The sequence below is a fragment of the Microcebus murinus genome, chromosome 14, assembly GCF_040939455.1.
Source record: "Microcebus murinus isolate Inina chromosome 14, M.murinus_Inina_mat1.0, whole genome shotgun sequence".
Lineage (NCBI taxonomy): Eukaryota > Metazoa > Chordata > Mammalia > Primates > Cheirogaleidae > Microcebus > Microcebus murinus.
Genome location: NC_134117.1, coordinates 54,543,427 through 54,557,097, shown reverse-complemented (window position 1 = coordinate 54,557,097; position 13,671 = coordinate 54,543,427). Strand labels below are relative to the sequence as shown.

At 37.1% G+C, this 13,671-nt stretch overlaps 1 protein-coding gene and 2 pseudogenes across 3 annotated transcripts in view; 2 read left to right on the top strand and 1 right to left on the bottom strand.

The window, feature by feature from the left end:
• The window catches only part of MICU1 (mitochondrial calcium uptake 1), a 246,858-nt gene that overhangs the window by 210,274 nt on the left and 22,913 nt on the right, over positions 1 to 13,671 (top strand). For all 3 annotated transcript variants that reach the window (XM_076010083.1, XM_012762546.3, XM_012762541.3), the window contains one exon: positions 5,256 to 5,364. In XM_076010083.1, coding sequence (XP_075866198.1) covers positions 5,256 to 5,364 — 109 coding nt within the window. The remainder of the gene's footprint in view (positions 1 to 5,255; positions 5,365 to 13,671) is intronic.
• Positions 1,666 to 2,084, top strand: LOC109729388 (mitochondrial import inner membrane translocase subunit Tim9 pseudogene; annotated as a pseudogene).
• Positions 11,202 to 11,946, bottom strand: LOC105870166 (large ribosomal subunit protein eL19-like; annotated as a pseudogene).

Sequence of the window (13,671 nt, the reverse complement as noted above, 5' to 3'; positions counted from 1 at the left end):
TAAACAACCTAAAGAAATGTCTCTACTGTTCACAAACTACCATTAACCTTTTTTAATCACGTAGAGCCCAGTTTTATATAAGACCACCCTTCCAAAGGCAAATAACCAATTTGTTGAAAATTGGTCACAGGATAAGATAACTCATCCATCTTGTCCCCATTGTAGGTCAAGAAAATCCCTTTAATACCAAGCCTAAGGGTAAGATAGTTCTTTTTGACTACTATGTATACAGTTCAAGTCACCGGCCAGTAGATTGTACATAAGCTATAGCCTTCTGATCTGAACAACTCACCTTAAAATAAGCATATCCTTTCACTTTCCATTTTTTACCAGCCATAAAGCTCATGTTATAGTCTCACTCTAGCTTTGTCCCAGTAGCCTTCTGGATTTTTTTACAGAAGTAGTTAGCAAGAAATAAGAATTTTGTGACTAATGTCATCTTTTCTTTAAGGTGGCCTATCTAAATTGTAAGTGCCATAAAATCAAGGCCTATATCCAATGCGGTTTTATTTCCCTCACTGTTCTTGGCATAGTGCTGAGTGATTAGTAAGTGCTCAGTGAATATTTTTTTATATCTATGTAATAAAGATAAAGTGTTATATATTTAGATTAGTTACATAATGTGATTTGTATTCTACCGTTTTTTCTAAATCATCAGATAAATAGCCATACCGTTTATATTGTTCTCTCTCTGTCCTATAATTCTCATCATAAGCACTGTCGTCCTGAGCTATATTATTTGCTGCTTCATTTTGAGACAGAGTCTCACTTCGTTGCCCAGGCTAGAGTGAGTGCTGTGGCGTCAGCCTAGCTCACAGCAACCTCAAATTCCTAGGCTCAAGCAATCCTGCTGCCTCAGCCTCCCAAGTAGCTGGGACTACAGGCATGCGCCACCATGCCTGGCTAATTTTTTTCTAGATATATTAGTTGGCCAATTAATTTCTTTCTATTTATCGTAGAGACAGGGTCTCGCTCTTGCTCAGGCTGGTTTTGAACTCCTGACCTCAAGCAATCCACCCGCCTCGGCCTCCCAGAGTGCTAGGATTATGGGGTTTTTTTAGAAATTAACAAACATTAGGTTCTTTCCTATGTAGCACCCACAGCGCCTGCCCTGATCCTGGCCCTCTGTCCCCAGACTTAACTGCAGCACAGCCCCCCAGCCTCATACAGATGTTGGATGTGAGAGCCTGTTCTTGAGTAAGAAACAGCCTCACTAGAGACATTCAAGCAAAAGTTGGACAACTTTTCCAGAACAGAAAGAAAACTCATGCATTAGAAAAGGTGACTAGGCTGGGCGCAGTGGCTCAGGCCTGTAATCCTAGCTCTCTGGGAGGCCGATGTGGGCGGATCCTTTGAGCTCAGGAGTTTGAAACCAACCTGAGCAAGAGCGAGACCCCATCTCTACTATAAATAGAAAGAAATTAATTGGCCAACTAAATATATAGAGAGAAAAAATTAGCTGGGCATGGTGGCACATGCCTGTAGTCCCAGCTACTCGGGAGGCCGAGGCAGGAGGATCGTGTGAGCCCAGGAGTTTGAGGTTGCTGTGAGCTAGGCTGATGCCACAGCACTCACTCTAGCCTGGGCAACAAAGTGAGACTCTGTCTCAAAAAAAAAAAAAAAGAAAGAAAAGAAAAGGTGACTAATAAAACATACCAAAAGAATATGGCTGCACAGATACCAGAATCTGATTAGATAAAAGTTTGAGGAATTTCTTGGGGCCCACAGTAAACTTACAGAAACCTGCATTTTGGACTGTGTTAAAGACTTCACAACAAGAGAAGTAAAACCTGAGAAGAGATCACCTATTCAGAATGTTACTTACAGAAATATTTAAAGATGACACAAAGAATATCCATGAGATTGCAAGAATATCACAATCAGCAAAATGAAGCTCTGGCAGCCAAAGCAGGACTCCTTGGCCAGCCACAATAGAGAAGTCCTGATGGGTGGATTTTCAGTGAAAGATTGCCAAGAGCTGCTGCACTGGAAATGAGTATTCATCTGATAGAATCCCCTGAAAGCAGTAGCTACCATGTTAAACCAACTGTCATGACTGTTTGGCAAATGGAAACCACTGGAGAAACAAAATTCCTATTTACCAGGAATAATCAAAATAGAAGGTCTTATGGTTCAATGAAAATAATAAGATGCAACATTTATTGAGGCCTTAAGATTTAGCTTGTTCACTTGATTAGAAAAATAAACTATTGTTTCTTAGGGGGGTTTTTTTGTTTGGTTTTTTTGAGACAGAGTCTTGCTTTGTTGCCCAAGCTAGAGTGAGTGCCGAAGCGTCAGCCTAGCTCACAGCAACCTCAATCCCCTGGGCTCAAGCAATCCTCCTGCCTCAGCCTCCCAAGTAGCTGGGACTACAGGCATGCGCCACCATGCCCAGCTAATTTTTTCTATATATATTAGTTGGCCAATTAATTTTCTTTTTATTTATAGTAGAGACGGGGGTCTCGCTCTTGCTCAGGCTGGTTTTGAACTCCTGACCTCAAGCAATCCGCCCGCCTCAGCCTCCCAAGTGCTAGGATTATAGGCATGAGCCACCGCGCCTGGCCATGTTTCTTCAATTATTACTGTTAATTTTAAATTAAAATATGTGTTCAATCATATCTGAGATGGAAAAAAGTTTTATTACTAAAAGTAAAATAAATGATACTATCAGTGAAAAAATTTAACAAATGTTAGAGGTTGTTTTTCAAAGTAGGAAACATTTTGTCTACCATGATCTTTCTGTTTTAGTAATTTTATGTTAACCTTTTAGGCTCAAAAAACCTTTCAATAACTCAGTCCCCTAAATCCTCCCCACCCAAGGAATCCATACCTTAATAAGAAAAGTTGAAAAACTTTATCATGTCATGGGGGGGAGAGGGTCTAAAATATACATAACATAAAATTTACCATTCTAACCATTTTTAAGTGTATATTTCAGTGGCATTAAGTACATTCACATTGTTGTGCAACTATCACTACCATCCAAAGATGAACTTTGTTCATCTTTCCAGACTGGAACTCCCTACTCATTAAACAATAACTACATATTCTCCCTCTCTGCAGCCCCTAACAATCACCATTCTACTTTCTTTCCCTATTAATTTGAACTCTAAGTAACTCATATAAGGTGTAATCATGCACTATTTTCCTTTGTCCTTTTGTGGCTTGCTTATTTCACATGCTACATTGTCTTCAAAGTCCATCCATGTTGTAGCTTGTGTCACAATTTTATTCCTTATAAAGGCTGGATAATAGTCCATTCTGTATATATGCTGCATTTTGTTTATCGATTCATCCATCAATGGACACTTGGGTGGCTTCTACCTTTACATGTTTTTTGATAGAGGGAAAAGGAGGATCACTGTATCTATCCACAAGCAGTGATATTATAGAATAGGTACTTCTAATCCAGTGGTAGTCTCCTCTGTAAGGTTGATTCTAGTCCAGTGCTTACATTGAATTGCATATTGTGGCATCCACATAAGCTTATAATGAGACCTAACTCTGAGCATTCTAAGTCAAAGCCAAGAGAATGACCTCAAATTAGGAACATGGTATATAATCTAGGCCTTCCAGTTCACTACCAAAAATTATGGCACTTAGTACATGGAAGGTACTCCATAAATGTTTGAATGAATGCTTAAGTACAGATGCACCACAGTTGATAATTGCCAAATATTGGAAATAGTCTAAATAGAATGGATAAACAAATGGCAGTATATTCACATAATTGCATAATTTATAGCAATAGAAATTAACAAACTACAGATATGCACAAAAACAGGAACAAATATTAGAGAAGCCATGTAGAACAGAATGCCTACCGCATGATTCCATTCATAAAGTTCAGAAACAGACAAAATTTAACTATTTCTGTTTAAGGGTGCATAAATAGTTAGTAATGCTGTTTTTAAAAAACAGGAAATAAATTCCCTAAAAGTCAGAATAGTGATTATTATCACTGGGGATGGGGGTGGAGCTGGGGCTTATGATTGGGAAGAAGCATGTTGAGGGAAGGGAGGAGGCTTCTGGGGTGCTGATAATAGTCTGTTCTTTGACCTGAATGTATTCATTTTACAACAGTTTGTTAAGTTGTACATTTATACTTTATGTGCTTTTCTGTATGGTCATCATATTCCATAATAAAAAGTTTTTAAGTTCTATGATTCTAAGGGAAAAATTATGAAAGATTATGTGACATAATCACGCCAATAGTATTTTAGCTCTCAGTTTGATTGATAATATGAAAAAGATACAATTGACCCAGTTTGGAGAGTACTGAGAAAGAACTATAGATTGTCCGTATTAAGATTTCTACATTACTGAGTTCCTGAAGTAGGTTCTTGGTCTCTGTAGTTTGAGGAAATGGAAATCAGAAAAGGAGCCGCACTAGGTGAAAGCCAGTCAACATCTGCAATGCCTGAAGGACCTGATGCTTTATTAAAAGGCATTAACCTCAGTGTCTGGGGCATTCCCAGCCTTTCCACTTCTCAGAAACTGTATTCATTTCCATCACAGCATGAGGAGTGGGGAGTGGGGAAAAGGCAAATAGGACAAAATTTCCTCCCTATGAAGGAATCCCAGGTACTTTCTCTTGAGCCATAGAAAGTAGAATCTGAGATTCATAGAACTGTTCAGTCTTTGAACAGCTTTTGAAAAGGATTTCTTCATTCACAGAATTTCATCAGATTAATGTTAAGTGGCAAATTACTTTGTAGCTTTTAAATTGAGATAATGAGCAACTTCCCCAGTGCTTGGATTTTGCCAAATAGTGAAACCGTTTTCCTGTATATCACTGACTTTGGTGATTCTTTAATTAGCTTAAGCCTCAAAAATGCTTAGCTGGCCTGTGAGCAGATTATGAAAGTGGAAGTCCTCACTCTGATCTTACTTCTTAAGATATAGAACAGATCGAGTAGCTGCAGGCCATTTAGGAAGTGTCATAACAGATGATGTGACCAATTGGAGAGCACAGTTAGAAATATTTTCATTTAAAGGCTTCCAGCCATCATTCTAAGAAGCTTTGTCAGATTTTACCTGTGAGAAGGAAGCAGCCAGTTTGCCTTTCTCAGGGTAAAATTCTAGAGCTTTCTTCCCCTATTGTATACAAATTTGACACTCCTTGACTAATTTATTCAGTTTCTGTTCTAGACGTGGGCATAAATTTCTGATTTATAGACTGCCTCGTTCTGAATAACTGCCTAGTTTTCTGCATTTTGTGCTACAGCCTTACCTTACTGTCTTTCCTCTTTCAGGGTCTGACGTTTCAGGAGGTGGAGAACTTCTTTACTTTCCTAAAGAATATTAATGATGTAGACACTGCATTGAGCTTTTACCATATGGCTGGAGCATCTCTTGATAAAGGTAATGAAACGCAAGAGCTTTTGTTGAAGGTATAAACACTGCATCTGTAATCTTTTATGTGACTGCCTTAACAGTAAAACATTAGTTTTTCTTGGCTTTGTTTTGTTTTGTTTTGATATCCTATGAGCCTTGCATTTCACCCTGAGATGCCAAGCTCAGCAAATAAATTTTCTTGTGCTAAAGGCTATAGTCAGGGCAGGTGCCCATCTTTAAATGATTAGCCTTGAAAATAGGCATCTAAGCTGAAACTGAAGCATGAAACTGCAAGAACTTCTCTCATCTGAGCCAGGGTCATTATATATACAATGTGAAGTCACTATGCAATTTATGTCTTTGATGAGAATAAATGGTTCGGTTTATTTCCTATTAATATATTAAAGATTTTTTTTAACGATAAAATCCTCACTGGCCAGCCACAGTGGTTCACACCTATAATCCTAGCACTTTGGGAGGCTGAGGTAAGAGGATCACTTGAGGCCATGAGTTCAAGACCAGCAAGAGCAAGACTCCCCCATCTCTACTAAAAATAGAAAAATTAACCTGACATGGTGGTTCATGTCTCCCGAGTCCCAGGTACTTGGGAGGCTGAGGCAAGAGGATCGCTTGAACCCACGAGTTTGAAGTTGCAGTGAGCTATTATGATGCCACTGCACTGTAACAGGGCTACATAGTGAGACCTTGTCTCAAAAAAAAAAAAAAAAAGATAAACTCATGACTGAGAATAGCACCACCTGTTGGCTTCATATAAATTCAGTTACAATTTGTATAGGCAATATGAGAGAGCAGAGGAATTGACGGCATAATTTTTTTCCCCAGCATTTTATAATATTATGAAAATTTTTAAACATCCAGAACAGTTGAAATAATTATTTAAATAGCATTCATATATCCAGTTCAGTTAATATTTTGGTATATTTGCTTGATCATATATCTATGCATGTTTTCATCTAACTAATCAGCAGTCTTATTTTTTGATGCATTCAAAGCAAATTGCAGATGTTAGTGTACTTCACTCCTAAATACTTCATTCAGCATGAATATTAACTAAAGTTCAGTATTTGTTTAAAGTTCCCTCATGCCCCTTCACAGTCAGTTTCTGCCCCCACTCACCAAGAGGCAAGTCTATATATGATATGTGGCAAAAAAAAAAAAAAAACCATTTTGAAATAAGCTATCTTTTTTCAAAACAGTTCTTTAAAAGGAAATTCCAGATGTACATTTTCCTCAGTCAGTCTGCCCAGGAGTTTGGCAAATTTGGTAATCTTTTCAAATGACCCATTTTGACTTTGCTTATTTTATTTATGGTTTGTTATCTTTTTATGTTGATTCCTGCTCCTATCTTTGTTATTTGCTTCCTTCTACTTATTTTCAGTATATAGTACTTTTCTTTTTCTGGCTTCTTAAGGCAGAACCTTACTTACCTTTTCTAAGATAAGTTTTTGAAGCTATAAATTTCCTTCTAAACACTGCCTTATCTGCATCCCACAAATTTTGATGTATTATATTTTTATTATCCTGTTTTAAATATTTTCCAATTTTCCTTGTGGTTTCTTAGGTTATTTAAAAGTATGTTGTTTTTGATGAACGTTTCATATGCATTTGAAAAGAATGTGTACTTGTGGTTTTGGGTATAGTGTTATGAAAATGTCACTTAGGTTAAGATGTTTGATAGTGTCATTTAGGTCTTTTATGTCTGTACTGACTATTTTGTCTAGTAACTTTATCAGTAGGAGAAGAGTGTTAAAAATCTCTAAGTATGATATGTGGATTTATTGATTTTTTACCTTAAAAATATATCAGTCTTTGCTTCATGAATTTCGAGCTCTGGTATTAGATACCAGATTTATTAGATACCAATATTTAGATACCAATATTAGATACCAATTATTAGATACCAATAATTAAGATTATTATACTCTCCTGATGCATTGGCCCTTTCAGTATTATAAAATGTTCCCCCTTTATATTTACTATACCTTTTCTAGAAGTCTATTTTGTCTTATATTAACATAGATACCTCATTTTTTGTGTTTATTATTTGCATAGTATATATTCTTCTATTATGTTCAACCTATCTATGTCTTTAAAGTGCATTTCTTCTGGACAGTATAGTTGTGTCTAGATGGCCTTTTAGCATTTTATATTTTAGTGGTTTCTCTAGGAATTATAACTTTCTAGGCTTACTTAGAGTTAATATTATACCACTCCAAGTGAATTGTAAGAACCTTGCAATCATATCATTCTATTTACTGCCACCTCATTCTTTATGCTGTAGTTGTCATTTATATCTCATCTGTATATGTTGTAACCTCTAATACAATGTTAAGGATTTTACTTTCAATGGTTATTTTTTTAAGAAATTAAGAGAAAAAAATAGTCTTTTATAATTACCCACATATATATCATTTTGAATGTTTTTCATTTATTTCTAAATATCCAAGTTTTATATCCAATATCACTTCCCATCAGTGTGAAGAACTTCCTTGATCATATCTTGTAATACAGATCTGCTGGCAATGAATTCTTAGTTTTTGGTTTATCTGAAAATGTCTTTATTTCACCATTTGGTACCACAATGTGTGATTTTTTTTTCCCAATATCTCCAAATCACTCACTGAGATTTTATAAATACAATCTGGAAAAAAGTATACACACACACACACACATACACACAGAGTGTATTTATTTGAGCCAAGTTTGAGGACTGCCACCCAGGAATATAGATTCAAGTGGCCCTCAAAATACACTCCAATCAGCAGCAGTCACAAATGGATTTTTAAAGAAAAGGAAGAGGCAGTTCCTAAGTTATTTACCAAGAATTTACATTAAAATAACATAAGCTGTTGGTGCTATAAAGTTTCTGTAGCTAGTCAGAAACTTTCATCTCTACACAAAGCTATGGAAACTAAACAACCTTCTGCTGAACAATTACTGTGTTAAAGAGGAAATTAAGATGGAAACCAAAAGATTCTTTGAACTCAATGTTAAAGGAGACACAAGTTATCAAAATCCGTGGGACACAGCTAAAGCAGTCTTAAGAGGAAAATTTGTATCCATAAATGCCTACATAAAAAACCTTCCTGAAAAGGAATAAAATACTTTTAAACAATTACCCCACCTCCCCAGCATGGGCGTGGGAGTGGGGGAAGCATGACTGAAGTCCCATATTCATAACTCTCTGGGCCTCATAAATTTCGCATACCTCACATAGCTCAGACTACTCTGAGCTATTTTTCTTTTCTCATTTCCCCCCTGTTGATAAAATATTCCCTTGGAATCATTGATGGCTGATCTCCACTTGCGTTAGAGTGATAGATGTCCTTCATCGCTCAGCATTGGGAAGGCTCATTCCCAGATGGTCCTGTCCCACTTTTGGGGGTGGTGGGAGGTATAAACACTGTCTTGCTTATTCAACACTTTTTAGTGGATCCCTTAAGATTTTCTCGGATAAGATAATGGCTCTCAATTTTATATGGAATCTAAACAAAGTTGAATTCATAGAAACAGAGTAGAATGGTAGTTCCCAGGGGCTGCAGGAGTGGGGGAAATGGGGAGTTATTGGTCAAAGCATACAAAGTGTCATGTGTAGGATGAGTTAGTTCTAGAGAACTAAGATACAGCATGGTGACTGTAATTAGTAATCTTATTGTATATGTGAAATTTGCTACGCATAAGTAGTAGATCCTAAGTGTTTCTCGCCACACACACACACAAAAATATAACTATGTGAGGGATAGAAATGTTAATTAGCTTAATTGTGGCAGTCATTTCACAATGTATACATATATCAATACATCACATTGTATGCTTTAAATATATATAATTTGTATTTGTCAATTATACCTCAGTAAAGCTGGAAAAAAATACAAGATGATTCCATCTGCAAATAGTGATAATTTTACTTCCTCCTTTGTGATTTGAATACATTGTATATAATTTTATTGATTCCCATAACTTGTTTTTTTGTTGGTGTTGGTGTTGTTTGTTTTTTGTTTTTTTGAGACATGGTCTCTCTCTGTCACCCTAGGTAGAATGCAGTGCTGTCATCATAGCTCCCTGCAACCTCAAACTCCTGAGCTCAAATGATTCTCCTGCCTCAGCCTCCAAGTAGCTGGGACTACAGGCACATGCCACCATGCCTGGCTAATTTGTTTCTATTTTTTGTAGAGATGGGATCTGGCTCTTGCTCAGGCTGGTCTCAATTCCTGAGCTCAGGTGATCCTCCTGCCTCAGCCTCCCAGAGTGCTAGGAGCCACCATGACCAGCCTCACATAACTTTTTAAAATATTAAAAATATTTTAAAATTTGTTTGTTTAGACAAATTTGTTTGTTTAAAATAATATTTCCAAGCCAGGCACAATGGCACACACCTCTAATTTCAGCTACTCAGGAGGCTGAGGCAAGAAAATCCCTTCAGCCCAGGAATTCAAGGCCAGCCTGGGCAACCTACTGAGACCTTGTTTCTAAAAAAGAAATAATAGTCATACTTCTGATCTTTTTGCAGAATCTTCTAAAAAAAAAAAAAGTTAATGATATCACATGGAGGGTGTGTTTGTGTGTGTGTGTGTGTGTGTGTAGCACTACTAACACCACACCACTGGATCTTTTCTCTAGAATAGCTTTGGTTATATTGCTGTTTCATAAACTAGAATTTGACAGCATCTGCAAATCGAAAGATGTAAGATTTGAAGTCATCATTTATTATAAAATATAAAATTAATAAGGTCCTCTTTATTTTTGCATACTTTTTTTTAAAAGCCCAACTAAAGACAATAGGATTACTTTACAGAACAATTATATAGGATGAATCACTAGCTGTGTTAAAATTATAGGGTGTACAAAATAGAATGATTCAGGGTAGTGGTGGCAAAGGGAAATGCAACCTAGTGATTAAAAAAAAAAGAAAGAAAAAGTATCTCTTTAAAATGATTTCAGGCCATTTGCTGGAATGTTTAGTCTCTATATATTCCATGCCTCATTATCCTTGCTAATAGAGGCAGTGGTACAAAATATACATCCATGTCTGACATCCAAAAATACATGTGGCTTTGAGATATATGATGTTTTTCCTTTCTTTTCTTTTTTTTTTCTTTTTGGTAAAGAAATACATTCATTTAATTTTGTACTAGGTTGGTAGGGGGACATATATTGCTATCCATACTTTTTTCCAAAAAATTTTTAATTGGCATATTGTACGTATTTACCATGTACAATATGATTTATGAAACATATACAGTTGGCCCTCTATATCCAGGGGTTCCATGTCAAAGATTCAACCAACCAGCCACTCACCAAAAGTACTGTATTCTCACAATGAGAAGCTCAAGAACATGAACAGCTGACTTTAAGCATCCTTGGGTCCCATAGGGCCCACTGTGGGCCTTGAGCATCCGTGAATTTGAGTATCCACAGAGGTCGTGGAACCAATCCCTCGTGGATACTGAGGGACAACTGTATACATAGTGGAATGGTTAAATCTAGCTGATTAACACATGCATTATTTCACATACAGTTGACCCTTGAATACCACAGGTTTTAACTGCCTGGGTCCACTTATACGTGGATTTTTTCAATAAATATATTAGAAAAATTTTTGGAGATTGCAACAGTTTGAAAAAACTCACAAATTTGAACCATGTAGTCTAGAAATATTGAAAGAATTAAGAAAAAAACATAAAATATATATAGAAACTAGTGTATTTAGTCATTTACTACCATAAAATATATACAAATCTATTTAAAAAGTTAAAATTTATCAAAACTGACACACACAAACACAGACCATATATAGCACCATTTGAAAGAAATGCAAACAAATGTATAGATGCTTGTTTTGTTTTGTTTTGTTAAGCAGACAAAGGCTTGTTTTATTTGAATGATTGCTCTGTTATCACCGAGACCACTGTGTGCAGACAAGAGAAGGGGAGCTTTATTTCTTGGCCTGCTCCTTCTCGGACAGAGTCTTGACGCTCTCGTTCTTCTTAGCCTGGCGGCACTCTTCATGGTGCTTGCCTGCTTCCTTGGTCCTAGACCTGCAGGCCTTGTCTGCCTTCAGCTTATGTTCCATGAGAATCTGCTTGTTTTTGAACACATTCCCCTTCACCTTAAGGTATAGACTGTGATACATGTAGTGGTTATTCTTCTTAGAGTCACAGTGTCTTCTGAGCAGCTGGCACAGAATCCTCATCTTCCTTATCCAGTTACCTTCTCAGGCATTTGCACACCAGCTGTACCTTTTCGCTTACCCACACCCACATGCCTGCCTTCCAGTGAGCCATGATGTTTTTCCAGCTTCTAGCCCAGGAATGGACAGTCACAGGTTTGCAGACAATCAGCCTATCTTTGATCAGCTTCCAGATCTGCTGATAGGTGTTGGCGTTAGTGATTTCATTGGTTTTGTTGGGGTCCAACCAGACTTTCTTTCTGCTACAGTGGTGGACACTGGAGGCAAGCCTCCTCTGAATCCTCAGCATACTCAAGGTTCCAGCCCTAGTAGCAAAAGAAAAGATGCAATTTTAAATCATAACTGCATAAAATTGATGTAGTACATACTGTACTACTGTAATAATTTTGTAGCCACCATCTCCCTGTTCTTTCTTCTGTGAGCTCAAGTGTTGTATCTGCTTAAAATGCTGTGTAACACTAATCATCTCCATGTGAGCAGTTGATCTCTCCAGTAAGTTTCATAACACAGTAAAAAGTGATCTGTTGCAGTTCTTAAATAATTTTTAGCATGCTTAGTGAAATACTGTAAACCTTGAGAAGTGCCATGGGACACATACAAAGTGCCACTAATTATGCTGGAAATGCTCCCAAGAACCAAGAAAAGTCATGACATTACAAGAAAAAGTTGAATTACTTGATATGTACCATAGATTGAGGTCTGCAGCTGTCACTGCCCACCATTTCAGACAAATAATTTATCTTGTAAACAGGTGATGTAAACTTACAGTATCAATACAGTACATTACTGTAAATGTATGTTCTCTTCCTTATGATTTCCTAGTAGCATTTTCTTTTTTCTAGCTTACTTTATTGTAAGAATACAGTATATAATACATATAAGATAAAAATATGTGTTAATAACTGTTTTTTGTTTTGTTTTGTTTGAGACAGAGTCTCGCTTTGTTGCCCAGGCTAGAGTGAGTGCCGTGGTATCAGCCTAGCTCACAGCAACCTCAAACTCCTGGGCTCAAGCAATTCTTCTGCCTCAGCCTCCTAAGTAGCTGGGACTACAGGCATGCGCCACCATGCCCGGCTAATTTTTTCTATATATATTAGTTGGCCAATTAATTTCTTTCTATTTATAGTAGAGACAGGGTCTCGCTCTTGCTCAGGCTGGTTTTGAACTCCTGACCTCGAGCAATCCACCCGCCTCAGCCTCCCAGAGTGCTAGGATTACAGGAGTGAGCCACCGCGCCCAGCCTAATAACTGTTTATGTTGTCAGGAAGGCTTCTAGTCAACAGACTAATGACAGTTAAGTTTTGGGGGAGTCAAAAGTTATATGTGGGTTTTTTACTGTACAAGGAGGTTAGCTCTCCTTACCTCTGCATTGTTCAAGGGCCAACTGTAGTTATTTTTGTGCTGAGAACACATACCATCCATTCTCTTAGAATTTTTAAAGAATATAATATATCATTGTTGCTACCGTGCTGTACAGTAGATGTCTTGAATTTATTTCTCCTAACTATAAATATTGTTTGACCAGCCTCTCCCCAACTGCCTTCCCCCAAACCCCCCAGCCTCTGATAATCATCATTCTACTTTCTACTTCTATGAGATCAACTTTGTTAGATTCCACATGGAGGTTCCTTAAAAAAATAAAAGTAGAACTACCATGTGATCCAGCAATCCTACTACTGGGTATATTCAAAGGAAGTGAAATCAATGTCAAAGAGATATCTGCATGCCCATGTTTATTGCAGTACTATTCACAGTTGCCAAGATACAGAAGCAACCAGGTGTCCATCAATGGATGGATAAAGAAAATGTGGTGTATATGTACAATGGAATACTGTTCAGCCATAAGAAAGGAAGGAAATCCTGCCATTTGCAACAACATGGATGAACTTTGCACTTGTTTTGGCTTCTTTGTTAAATCTGTATAACTTCAGATTTCTTGAATGTATATGGATAGATATGTAGGGGACATTGGCCTAGATTCGTGCTAAGTAACAGGGAAAAGATACATGTGTTTGTCTCCTAGGAGTGCCATCCTAGGAATTACCACAAACTTGGTGATTTAAAACAACAGAAATTTATTCTCTCACAGTTCTAAAGGCCAGAAATCTGAATTTAAGATGTTG